Source organism: Mytilus californianus, unplaced genomic scaffold (genome assembly GCF_021869535.1).
Source record: "Mytilus californianus isolate M0D057914Y unplaced genomic scaffold, xbMytCali1.0.p SCAF_1, whole genome shotgun sequence".
In the NCBI taxonomy this organism is placed as follows: Eukaryota; Metazoa; Mollusca; class Bivalvia; order Mytilida; family Mytilidae; genus Mytilus; species Mytilus californianus.
The window spans coordinates 92,180,384-92,193,980 of NW_026262581.1; the positions used below are offsets into that span (position 1 = coordinate 92,180,384).

At 31.3% G+C, this 13,597-nt stretch overlaps 1 protein-coding gene across 1 annotated transcript; it reads right to left on the bottom strand.

The window, feature by feature from the left end:
* Window positions 1-1,754: 1,754 nt before the first annotated feature.
* On the bottom strand, window positions 1,755-12,908 carry LOC127726107 (small integral membrane protein 29-like). Its single transcript, XM_052233433.1, has 5 exons — window positions 12,841-12,908; window positions 10,261-10,551; window positions 9,040-9,065; window positions 7,694-7,817; window positions 1,755-3,720 (listed from the first exon to the last, which is right to left on the bottom strand). Exons 2-5 carry the CDS (start codon window positions 10,426-10,428, stop codon window positions 3,667-3,669), a joined length of 372 nt encoding a protein of 123 aa, XP_052089393.1. The 5' UTR covers window positions 10,429-10,551; window positions 12,841-12,908; the 3' UTR covers window positions 1,755-3,666.
* Between the last annotated feature and the right edge of the window lie 689 nt (window positions 12,909-13,597).

The window sequence follows — 13,597 nt, forward strand, 5'->3', positions numbered from 1 at the left end:
ATATGTTAACAATGATTTTAGATAAAGAGATAGACAACAAACATGGTTAACTCCTTGCAGTGGGATAGTCTACAAAACAGAACTAAGTTAAGGTTAATTATACTTTATAAAATTAATTGGCCGTTGAAAGATATCGTGGTACAAAGGTGACATATAGAAATACTTTTCAAAAGGGTAGAATGGTATAGTTTTTTTTAAATATTTTTCTATTTGCAATTACACACGTTTCAAAAACTGTATAAATGTATAGTAATCAAAGCACAAAACCCCTGTAAGGGAATCTCTTCAGTTCAGACATTTTACTGTGTCATTTTTAAATTACCTTTCAGAATAAGACAAGGTTTTTTGTGCATGGTAACATTTTTAAAGTTCACAACTATTGTGCAGTCTTTGCAAAAATGTTATTTTCCTCTCAAATAATGCCATATCTCTTCTTTTTTGTTATGTTTTTTATGAAGAACTAATATGTTCCCTTGTCACCATCTTATGGTGTTTATATATCTCAACTTGTACGATTCGCTCGTGTATGTAACAACGTATTAGATTTTAGCGAGAGAAATTTATGTATTTCTGAAAAATTATTACACCAGGGTTTTCAATATCATAAACTAGTCAAAACATTTACTAAATTTTATCATCAGTATAAGGACATCATTCGTAAATATAACTCAACATGCAGACATCTTATACGTTCGGGTATTTCACATCCAATCTTTTATGGTAATATTCTTTACAAAGCACAAAAATGTCAGTATTCATCTCAAAAGCTAACAAAACCTTTAAACAGACTTATTAAGAAGGGATATAGTTACGATACTGTTGTCAGGTCATTAAAGATTGCATATTTTGGCTTTAATATTGATTCATTTATAGGGTCTTTGCATCGGAATTAACACATTTATTCTAAAACCAGTTGTTGGCATGACACGGGTTATGTTCTTCTCATATATTTTATGACGGTATAATACTAAACCCCTAACAGGAGGGATTGTGCCTGATATTCATATGATGAAGACATAATCTTTCAATCAGTTTAATTGAGGTCTGGAGCTGGCATGTCAGTAACTGCTAGTAGCCTGTTGTAATTAATGTATTATTGTCATTTTGTTTATTTTCTTTTGTTTCCTATTCTGACATCGGACTCTGACTTCTCTTATACTGAGTTTTAACATGCGTACTGTTGTGCATTTGTTTTTTCTACATTGTCTAGAGGTATAGGGGGAGGGTTGAGATCTCAAAAAACATGTTTAAGCTCGCCGCATTTTTGCGCCTGTCCCAAGTCAGGAGCCTCTGGCCTTTGTTAGTCTTGTATCATTTTTAATTTTAGTTTCCTGTGTATAATTTGGAGTTTAGTATGACGTCCATTATCACTGAACTAGTATACTTATTTGTTTAGGGGCCAGCTGAAGGACTCCTCCGGGTGCGGGAGTTTCTCGCTGCATTGAAGACCCATTGGTGGCCTTCAGCTGTTGTCTGCTCTATGGTCGGGTTGTTGTCTCTTTGACACATTCCCATTTCCATTCTCAATTTTATTGTTCCTTTTAGAGATTAAATATGTTACAATTGATGGAAAATCCAATTGTCCCATCAATTTTGTTGGGCAAACTTAAAAGGTACATATCACATTAAGTCAAGACACATAGAAAATGAACTTGCTGTAATATTTAAAGCCTATATGAATAAACTTCAAAATATTACTTACACATTCAAATACATTAGAGTTAAATATAAATAACCAAATAGCAACTAAAAGAATCATTTGTAATCTTTTTCTTTATTAAAACACTACATGTCTTCAATTATGCAGTACTTAAATGTAGCCTATTCTTACTAATAAAATCAAACTTGTTATCATTTGCATCTATAAATAAAATATCATTCTTACAGAAAAATGCCTGTAACCACATGCATGCCCCCCCCCCCCCCCCCCTATCTCCTTTTGTTTAATATCCAATCAAGTTACACTCAGTCAGTAAATTAGGATTGTGCAAAAATTGTGATGAAAGGGATGTGAGACACTGAAATTAATTAATTGTGGGTGGTTGCAATTTCCTTAAAATTTTGTAAGAATAGTAACAAAAAATTTATATTACGGGTGGTTGGGGTCTAAAAAAAAAAGGTACCTTCAGTGCCGCAATGTGTTAATTCTGGAAGAGCCCTTAACATATTGACATGCCATACAGTTTTTAATCATCAAACATTAACAATCATATTCAGATCAAAATAGTTCTGCGAGTATAAAACCAATTTACTACGCCTGCATATTATCTCAGCTATCAAAGGATACTGTATGTTTAGGTTACTTACTAGCTGCTTTTATTTGAAAATCACAAATAGAATTGAGAATGGAAACGGGGACTGTGTCAAAGAGACAACAACCTGACCAAAGAGCAGCATACAGCCCAAGGCCACAAATGGGTCTTCATCGAAGTGTGAAAATCCTCCACGTGAAGGTGGGCTTCAGCTGGCCCCTACACAATAATGTATATTAGTTCAGCGAAATGGACGCCACACTAGACTCTGAAACATATAAATGGATGAAATAACATCCTTTAGATCCTAACAAGACATTAGTTTGTCAGATAACTTTAATAATATGTTTAAATTTTGTTTCAAATGTTTGCTTCAGGTCATCAAACTTCTGTCATTTAAGAAAAAAATAACAAACAAATGTTGCAAGGATTGAGGTAAGGCTCTAGTAATAAGTGTTATGCTCAAATTTCATCATAACTCTTTTATTCATACTTTATATACTTAAAAATCCCATAAAAGTAAGAAGACAACACAAAATGTGACGATTGTTGGTATCTTAATGCCCAGTGGCGTGTATTTCAAGCATATTTATGATGACCCCGAATTATAAGATAAATAATAAAGCTTTGTGTTTTTAGAAAATATTTGACTTTATTCTGAAGGTAAAAAGCACTGACAAAATGCACACATAAAATTATAACCAACACCACTCATTATTTGATCCAAGTGCATAAACTATCAAGGGCTAAATAATTATTTAAAATATGCAAAACAGAAGAATTTGGTACTGCTTTAGTTTTTTGTTAATTTTTGTCATCTATGTAATTATAGCATTCTTTTTCACATAAATAAGGAATAATTAGAAAAAAATGTCACTTTCACCTCACTATATCACTATATCACCTAGTTTGTGCAAGACATTATTTAAATCACAATTTGTAAAAATACTTTCAATGCCCAATAGACTTTTCAGATATTTAAATGATGAGGTTTTCGGTTATCTGAAAATGACCACAAAAAATATTTTAATCAAATTCAGAAAAGAACATATTAAGTAAAAATACTAAAAATATAGTTTGTCCATTTATATAAATATCATATTGGCAAAACATTGAAAAAAAAATAAATATGGTTATAAAAAGCAAAATAAAATGAGATTCAAACAAGTGTAATATTATATCATTAAAATACTGTAAAATTAATAAACACACCATGAAGATACACTTTAAAAATAACTAGTGACTCTCTTTAGAAACTTAACAGTAACAAATAAAACAGAATTTAACAATTAAATACTTGTGATTATTATACAATGGAAGAAATTATCATTTCTTCTAAATAAATTTAAAAAATGTTTTCAGTTCTCCAGGAAATGTTGTGAACTTGTACTAACTTTTAGCAAGTGATTATTCATTACTTTCTTTTGGTCCCAAACTTATAAATTGGGGCAGCATCTGGACTTGGAGTCTGAAATGGAAAAAACATATAATAAAATATAATCTATTTCAAGTCGCATAGAGGAATCTTGGCTGATATTTACCTAGTCAATACAGTAAATAAACAATTTAATTGGTAGATGAAAATAACACTTAACTAAAGGCTCTAAAGAGCCTGTGTCGTTCACCTAGGTCTTTGTACATATTCAACAAAAGACACTCTCATTGTAGATGAGAATAGAATTCATTACAAAAATCTATTTTATGTTGATCTTGTTAAGCTGATCGTTTTGTCTGTTTAGTTTCTCTTTATCTTCTTTAGTTTTTGCCCAAACCACAAAAGAGGGTAAAAAAATCCTCATTTAAGGGCAATCACTCCAATAAAGAGTGGCAGTCTACTAACTATATCGGCAAAATTTGACTTCCTTATAGACATTGCCTTGCTGATCATTTTTGTTCTATTTATCTATTATAATTTTTATCATATAAGGCAAAACGCAAAATATGGTAAAAATGTCACCAAAGGACAAAAAAACTAATAAGGAATCGACCGACGATTTCCATCTATTATAGTTTTCAGGATAATAGGCGAAAAAGGACAATAACTCTTACAAGAAGTCCCCTAACAGTTTTGACATAATTAAACAATTGGTAGAGCTCAACATACAGAACATTTCTGCCTCTGTCAGATTTTCTCTAATTATTACGGTTTCAAAATATTAGACAAAACTCGCATTTTACCCCTATGTACTTTTTTTAACCACAATGGCCATCTTGGTTGGCAGGTGGGGTCATTGGACACATTTTTTAAACTAGATACCCTTATAATGATAGTGGCCAAGTTTGGTTAAATTTGGTCCAGTATTTCCAGAAGAGATGAATTTTGTAAAAGTTAGAGGCGGACGATGGATGCCAAATGATGAGAAAAGCTAAAGGGCCAGGTGAGCTAAAAATGTTGTACATCCAAAGCCCTTTTTTAGGGTTTTACCTTCATTGGGAACCCCCACACCTCAACATTTGAAAGCCAGGGATGTATAAATACTTAGAAATTCTAGGAGCTAAAAAGGACAGGTAAATTCACCCATGGTCAACTTTGCTTGAGGGAGTTAGTTACCTTAGTTTCTTAATAATTTCTTAATTTATCAATGGAGAATTTTAGAAAAGTCTGTTATAAATCATGTAAGTACCAAAGCTCAGCCTACTGAGCTGATGATACCACCAACAGTCCACCAGAAATGGTATCAATCCAGTTCTAGTATATAAAGTGAACACTTTATGTTGCCAATCAAAGCTTTTTTTGTATATACTTTCATCAAGAAAGCTCAAACCTTAACATTTGAAAGCCATGAATGTATAAATAAGTAGAAACATTAAGAGCTGTATAACTAAACTTTTTTGTTATAAATCAGGTCTTTGTTTGTTTTTTTTTCATTTGAATTGTTTCATATTTTGTCACGTCAGAGCCTTTTACAGCTGGCTATACAGTATGAGTTTTGCTCATTGTTGAAGGCTGTACAGTGACCTACAGTTGCTTAAATCCATGACATTTGGACTCTGTTTGATAGTTGGCTCATTTGCTATCATACAACATCTCCTTATTTTATACTAATAGATGTTTAGGTCTATATAAATAAGAAGATGTGGTATGAGTGCCAATGAGACCACACTCCATCCAAATCACAATGTGTAAAAAGTAAACAATTATAGGTTAAAGTACGACCTTCAACACGGAGCCTTAGCTCACACCGAACAGTAAGCTATAAAGGGCCCCAAAATGACTAGTGTAAAACAATTCAAACAGGAAAATCAACGGTCTAGTCTATATAGAAAACGGGAAACGAGAAACACTTATGCAAGTTTTTAGATAAAATTATAAAATGCAATCGTTCATCATTGATATTCCATTTTTTTTAGGTCAAATTACATTCTTTAATAGCTGAAAGAACCAAGTTTTCTTACAATTATTTGAACATGTCCATAAATTTTCATTTAAAGTAAATGAATGTTTACATGATGATGGACATTTAAAGAGTGAGATAAACTGTATAAATCAAAAGAATATTCCCAAAGGTCCATCATATTTCCAGTTAAAATTATGAAAGATTCATATAATTGATCATAAAAGAAAGATCTTGTTTTATGTTGTATTCCTGTTAATTGATGCCAATACATTTGGTGAAGCATGAAGACCATCACAAATTACACTGTAAAGTTCTTCAATCAGACAAGATCTTAAAGAAAATTACTTTAGATTTAATCACGTAAACTCCTGATTTGATCTTACCACTATCCTTAGTGCTAAACGCTGTTCATTATCCTGATCTTACCTCTATCCTTAGTGATAAACGCTGTTCATTATCCTGATCTTACCACTATCCTTAGTGCTAAACACTGTTCATTATCCTGATCTTACCACTATCCTTAGTGCTAAACGCTGTTCATTATCCTGATCTTACCTCTATCCTTGGTGCTAAATGCCGTTCATTATCCTGATCTTACTTCTATCCTTAGTGCTAAACACTGATCATTATCCTGATCTTACCTCTATCCTTGGTGATAAACGCTGTTCATTATCCTGATCTTACCTCTATCCTTGGTGCTAAATGCCGTTCATTATCCTGATCTTACCTCTATCCTTAGTGCTAAATGCCGTTTGTTATCCTGATCTTACCTCTATCCTTAGTGATAAACGCTGTTCATTATCCTGATCTTACCACTATCCTTAGTGCTAAACACTGTTCATTATCCTGATCTTACTTCTATCCTTAGTGATAAACACTGTTCATTATCCTGATCTTACCACTATCCTTAGTGATAAACGCTGTTCATTATCCTGATCTGACTTCTATCCTTAGTGATAAACGCTGTTCATTATCCTGATCTTACTTCTATCCTTAGTGCTAAACACTGTTCATTATCCTGATCTTACCACTATCCTTAGTGCTAAACACTGTTCATTATCCTGATCTTACCTCTATCCTTAGTGCTAAACACTGTTCATTATCCTGATCTTACTTCTATCCTTAGTGCTAAACACTGTTCATTATCCTGATCTTACTTCTATCCTTAGTGCTAAACGCTGTTCATTATCCTGATCTTACCTCTATCCTTAGTGATAAGCGCTGTTCATTATCCTGATCTTACCTCTATCCTTAGTGATAAACGCTGTTCATTATCCTGATCTTACCTCTATCCTTAGTGATAAACGCTGTTCATTATCCTGATCTTACTTCTATCCTTAGTGCTAAACACTGTTCATTATCCTGATCTTACTTCTATCCTTAGTGATAAACGCTGTTCGTTATCCTGATCTTACCTCTATCCTTAGTGATAAACGCTGTTCATTATCCTGATCTTACTTCTATCCTTAGTGATAAACACTGTTCATTATCCTGATCTTACTTCTATCCTTAGTGCTAAACACTGTTCATTATCCTGATCTTACTTCTATCCTTAGTGATAAACGCTGTTCGTTATCCTGATCTTACCTCTATCCTTAGTGATAAACGCTGTTCATTATCCTGATCTTACTTCTATCCTTAGTGATAAACGCTGTTCATTATCCTGATCTTACTTCTATCCTTAGTGCTAAACACTGTTCATTATCCTGATCTTACTTCTATCCTTAGTGATAAACGCTGTTCGTTATCCTGATCTTACCACTATCCTTAGTGATAAACACTGTTCATTATCCTGATCTTACCACTATCCTTAGTGATAAACGCTGTTTGTTATCCTGATCTTACCTCTATCCTTAGTGCTAAACACTGTTCATTATCCTGATCTTACTTCTATCCTTAGTGCTAAACACTGTTCATTATCCTGATCTTACCTCTATCCTTAGTGATAAACGCTGTTCATTATCCTGATCTTACCACTATCCTTAGTGCTAAACGCTGTTCATTATCCTGATCTTACCTCTATCCTTAGTGCTAAACGCTGTTCGTTATCCTGATCTTACTTCTATCCTTAGTGCTAAACACTGTTCATTATCCTGATCTTACCTCTATCCTAAGTGCTAAACGCTGTTCGTTATCCTGATCTTCTAACAGTTCTGATTCCCAGTCAGCATCTTCATTGGGGTCAAAGCTATACATAGGCATTAAATGATGTCTCAACTTATCCATTCTAAAAAAAGTTAATCTTACTTTTGACTCTGTCAGATATTTATAGTAGAAAGGATTTTTTTTCTAGTAAACATAAGGGATGCTTATATATATTAATTGGTACCTTCTTCAGTACATGTAAACCATGATTATTTCTAAAATGTTGCTAAAACAGCAATCCCTCTTCAAACCAAAGGTCATTTGAAACATTATGTCTTATTCAGAGGTGACTCCTTCTAAGCAAAAGTTTTGTTTGCTTATCACTTTCAAAAATTTTGATTATTGTTACATGTTACATATACATTATAGCACAATAGGATCTCAAAGAAAATCTAATAAAATGTACTTCAAAAAAGCAGCACAAAAACTCTGTTTTAGAATATATAATTTTCCATGATTTAATCAATTATCTATCTTTCATGCATACAGAAAACGTGGAAAATCATGAAAATAATACCTAAATAGTTTTTCATGAATCACAAAAATTCAAGCAGACGACATTTTAACTTTTATTTGAATTTCATAATCATTTTCGAAATTCAAAATTTAATCATCTCTGTTTAGATTATCTAGTGTTACTATTTTCCATTATTTCTTTTTTCATGATTTTTAATACATGTATTTATGTGTACAATTACATGTACATAGTTAATATTCTAAGAGAAATATGTCTATTGTGGTTGAATTGTGTAATTTAATTGCTGCCTTATTAGTATTTATCCAACACCATCTTACAAATTTTATTACCGATATATGAATAGTATAACTATGTAAAAGACAGTGTTTATTGCTACTTTAATTCTAGGGACATATAACAGTCTTAAACAGTATCAATTACTTTACAACAATGCTATACAGTTTACCGATATAGTTTGCATACTGATTTTGACAACCCTAAATATTATTTTAAAATAAAAAAAAACCTTTTGAAATGCTGGTATTTTCAATACTGTTGAGTCATAGGGCATATTATTAAATATGTTTGTAGTATGCATTCTTTTTAATTGTAAAGATGATCAGCTCATTTTTACACAAGTTTGAATATTGGAGACAAAATACATTTATAATGTAAATTATAATTCAAAGAAGACTGTGACATCATTTGTGAAAAGCCTCAGCCGTTTAGTCCCTTAATCATGTTCATGCAGAACAGTAATTAAGTTGCATGAGTCTATGGTAGCTAGCCTATATAGGTACTCTTTCTTTAAAAGTTTTTGTGACATCATATGATTACACTTACGTACCTGTTTTTCCTGAAAATTATAACTGCCTGAAATATATAAACAATCAATTTGTTTATTTTTAAATAAGCATAATTATCTCATTTGTTAAAATAGTTTCAATTCAAAAATGAATATCTGGAAATATACATGTATACTTTAAAAATATATGTGTCTGAACAACACCAATGGCCCCGCTCAGAAAAAAAGCTTTAAGCCATTTTTAGGAGTGGAAATTTGAGAATGAAAGTCTGTATAACTGTAATTTTCATGAAATTTTCAAAGTCCAAAGCCTGTTATTTCAGCAAAAGTCATTGGAGTGGAACCAAATGTAAACTCATCTGTAATTCATCATAGTAGACTCACATACTAAAAATCAGCTCAATATGTGAAGGCGTTTAGAAAAAGTCTGTATAACTGTTCATTGCGTAATGACGAAAAAGAGTAAAACTATACATGTATGGCACGACAACTGTGTTCCTTGGCCATAAAAATTATTCAAATGCAACAAATCAAAGACCAATTCTTTGATTTCTAGTGCTTCCTGTTAATTATAACATAAAGATACCATTTTTTGTGGGATTTGTGTACCTCAATTTCTGTGTAATGTTTTGTTATTGTTGTTTGTCTCTTTTTGTCATGGTGTTGTTGGTTTTATTGGAGTTTTTTATTGTCCCCGTGGTATGTTCTTTCTTTTTTAAAACTGTTACTAGTAAAATACAATAATTCATCACCATGCTATTCAGGATGATCTAAACTGTGCTTAAATAAGAATGTTATATAGAAATATTATTAATACACTTCAATGAATGTCTGTAAATGAAACATAGAAATCAAACATAACTTAAGTTGGTTGAGCATTAGATGAAGAACATGATGATCCAAATGTGATCAACTGCTTTATTTCTCACATTAAAGATTTGTAACAAAGGGATATACCATAACATTGATATTATACCATCATGAGATCTGGACCAAAAGTTCATCATATCAAATCAATTCAACAAATATAAAAGTCTGTCAACTACAAAAAATGTACATTGTATTGAATGACAAACCAGAATTTTTTCAAAATCAAAATGGAGCTTCCATAAACCCTAACATTTATGTCAAGTTTTAAGTAAAAAAATTTGAACAAACTTGAGTTTGCATGATATGTGTAAATTTACCTTAAATCTGAACAAAGCATTATCTTGTTTTTGTATGATCTGTGAAAAGGTGTGCATAAAAATTATTTATACTTACAATGAGAGCTAACAGTGCAACAAGGATCACAGATCCTACAGGAACTAGAACATAAGCTAAGACATGACTAGATGATGTGGAATGATGCTCTGTCAATACTGTGGTATGTTCGGTTATATTTTCTGTCACTATATGATATGGCACATTGTTTGAATCAGTACTGCTCATCTTAAGTGTAATTTACTGACCAACTAAATCTGGTCAGTTCTTATTTCTAAATTCTCATCCTTCTTTACTACTTTATACTTGTGTATCAACCATGCAGAAAGTTGATTTTGCCTTGTCATTTACCTGTAAAAACATTTATAGCATGTTTTATTTGAAGTTGGCATTGGTGATTGAATTAGATTTGAAAGTTAGGAAAGTAAGGTTTCCCTATGAAAAAGTTTACACAGGAGGTACATATAGAAAAGAGGGTTACAAATGAAAGTTTGAAAATCAACGTCATTTTATAAACATCCAACAATTTTGTCAAAGCCTTTGTTTGTATGACGTGTTTTGCAGAAAAATTTACCTTTAGATTATTCAGTTTTAAATGTTAATACAGCAATTTGAACATATATCATATACATGTATGTCATGTATGTAGTACAACTGTCTAAGACCTTCCAAGTTTTTTAAACTATTATGCATGAGATTTTTAGTGGATACACAATTTTCAGCAAACACATAAAATTAGTGGCTAGTGAATCCAAAATTTTATTGCATATTATTCTGGGGAAATGCAAAATTGCATATCTTATTATAAAGTATAATTTAGAAATGTATTATAATGCAGCAAAAAGTAATGAAATTAAATATTTTATCTTTTCCAAATACATTATGAATATAGTGAGGTTTTTTATTGATCAATATGTAATTCAATTTGACTTTATGCATTGAAGATTTTGATATTTAACAAAGAAATATGTGATTTTAATCATTTGCAAAGATGATAAGAGCATGAGCAGTTTTATGCCTAATGTGCGAGAGTTGACAGTATTGCTGTTTGAATGTAATCTGGAGGCTGAGCATGTACAATTATTACGATTGCTTAATACATTAAGTGTCAAACTCTAATTGGAAAAGGACATGTGAGAATAGCACAAGGTGTGTTCTAATACTTACACCTACATGCACTTTGCTGGTGAAATTCACCACTGAAAAGCCATTGTTTGTTGTACAAGTTTTAAATATAAAAAATTTCAACCATTTTTGATTTTGAGTCAAATCTAGTTGAATGTTCACCTGAAGTTATTCATCCAAAACAAGATATATCTTGTAACAATTCTTTGAAAATAATTCATTTATATTAAAATTTCATGATTTTAGTAAAAAAAACAGCTTTTTTTTGCTGCATATTTATCTAATATAAAAAAAATTCATCAGTGATTTTTTTCTTCAAAATTGGTACAAATAATCTTCATACAGTTTTACAATTGTAAGTCAAAATGTCCTTTCAAAAAGAGGGGTCCATGTACTCTTTTTCAAGCTAATGATTAAAATCACTCAAAAAATGCATCTTTTCCCGATATGTTGCCATTTGACATCGCAGAAAATAACAATTTACGTTAGCAACATCATTACCTCCCTTATAACTGTATTGTATGCCCTTAAATTTGGCATTCTTAATTTTGAATTAATATGAAGGTTTTCTCCCAAGACTTAAAATTATAAGGGGACAAAGTCCCCTATTACAGTAGAAAAATCAATAAAAAAAAAAAAAAAAAAAATCGGGAAAATTTCCCAAAATTTTCATTGTACTAATGAACTCAAAATCATTACCTTTTTTTTTGTAACCTTTTTAAATTCCCGCATTTGCGCAGAAATCTACTTCCTTCTTCCGGTCTCGTTTGTCATGAGACTTTGAGTGAAATATATATTTATCAGTCCAGTAAAATATAGGAAGGAACACAATAACAATTTCATTTCAAATATTCTTTGATATGAAAAAACGTTACCTGATGATAGCGTTTCTTTGTTTACATTGAATATGACGTCATAACTAAAATAACGTCAGAACTAAAATCCCTAACAACAGAACCAAAATCGGAAACGTTACGGTATTTCCGTTTTTTTTTTAAACAGATTTAGAACTTGAAATATGTTTGAATTAAAAAAAATAATTTATATAGACTTCGTCCCCTTTCACAGGTATTGCCTGCCTCATATTATTCTATGGTGTAATTAAAGAAATTGTGAGGTTATACATTGTAAGTAAGCTCATTTTCAACTTGAAAATACTGAGGATTTCATTACATACACTAGAATTACATGTACATTGTGATCTCCAAGGGATTTTTTTGGGGTTTCTTTAATAGTCAAAATTTAATCTGAATGTCAGACATTTTGCCGAGTTATATATGTTATGGTTTCGTTATTCAAAGGTTATTACAATTAGTCGTGTTATCTTAAATATGTCTTCTTCATACATGTCGTAAAGAATGAAGAGATGAAGTAACAGTGTTTTTTTTAACAAATGTATAGTGCACAGGCAACTTTTTATTTTTTCTTAAGGTAAACGCGTTAAAATCTTTTTTTCCATCCAGCATCCTGCCTTTTCAAAACCAAGTTAGAACTCTAGATGGAACGTTTTCTTACATTGTTGACTTTGACAATACAAAAATAATCTTCCAAATCTACCGGAAGTTGTTTTAGATATGGTAAACAGGTAACAAAGCGGACATAACTTGATATTAAATCCGGAATTTACTACCCCATTTTATAATATTTATCGTCAGAACTGGAACTTAACTAAATGAAAATTTAGGTTTTTTTTTCAGAGATAAAGAAGAACCTAGCTGTGAAGACATAAATATAATATATTATTAGGTTAAAATCTGTAATAAATAACAAAATTGAAACAATTAACCAGTTTAGAACTATGAAGAAATCTGGGACTATTATACTAACCGGCATAGTATAATAGTCCCAGGAAGAAATGTCAATTATATCTATGTCAAGCACAACTCTAACAATTAGAGACACAATTAACCTATTTCGGTGTGTATATCGTGGCCGGACGGACGCCAAATGGAGATGATCTATATAATCATAGATATAATAGCTATTATATCTATGATATAATACAGCTTTATACGTCAAGTAATTAAATTTGCGATATATGTACTAGTATTTTGACATTATTTATATTTCAAGTACAATTTTTTGTACTCTTTGAGATTATTTTTACGCCTTGGAATTTTTAGACTGCACTTGCAAGTACACAAAGTCGATAAGATATATTTATAACACTCGAGCTATTAATAGCATAATTGACTTACCAGCAATAGATCTAATGAACCTGTCGGTGATATTTACCTGCTGATGTATTAAAAGCGTAGGCTACAAAATCCAA

Excerpts from the sequence above, each read along its gene's own strand:
- LOC127726107 (XM_052233433.1), bottom strand. The coding sequence starts at position 10,428 with ATGAGCAGTACTGATTCAAACAATGTGCCATATCATATAGTGACAGAA. Across the intron at positions 9,066-10,260 it reads TTGCACTGTTAGCTCTCATT|GCAGTTATAATTTTCAGGAA; the intron begins GTAAGTATAAAT and ends TATATATTTCAG. Across the intron at positions 3,721-7,693 it reads GTTTAGCACTTAGGATAGAG|ACTCCAAGTCCAGATGCTGC; the intron begins GTAAGATCAGGA and ends TTTCCATTTCAG.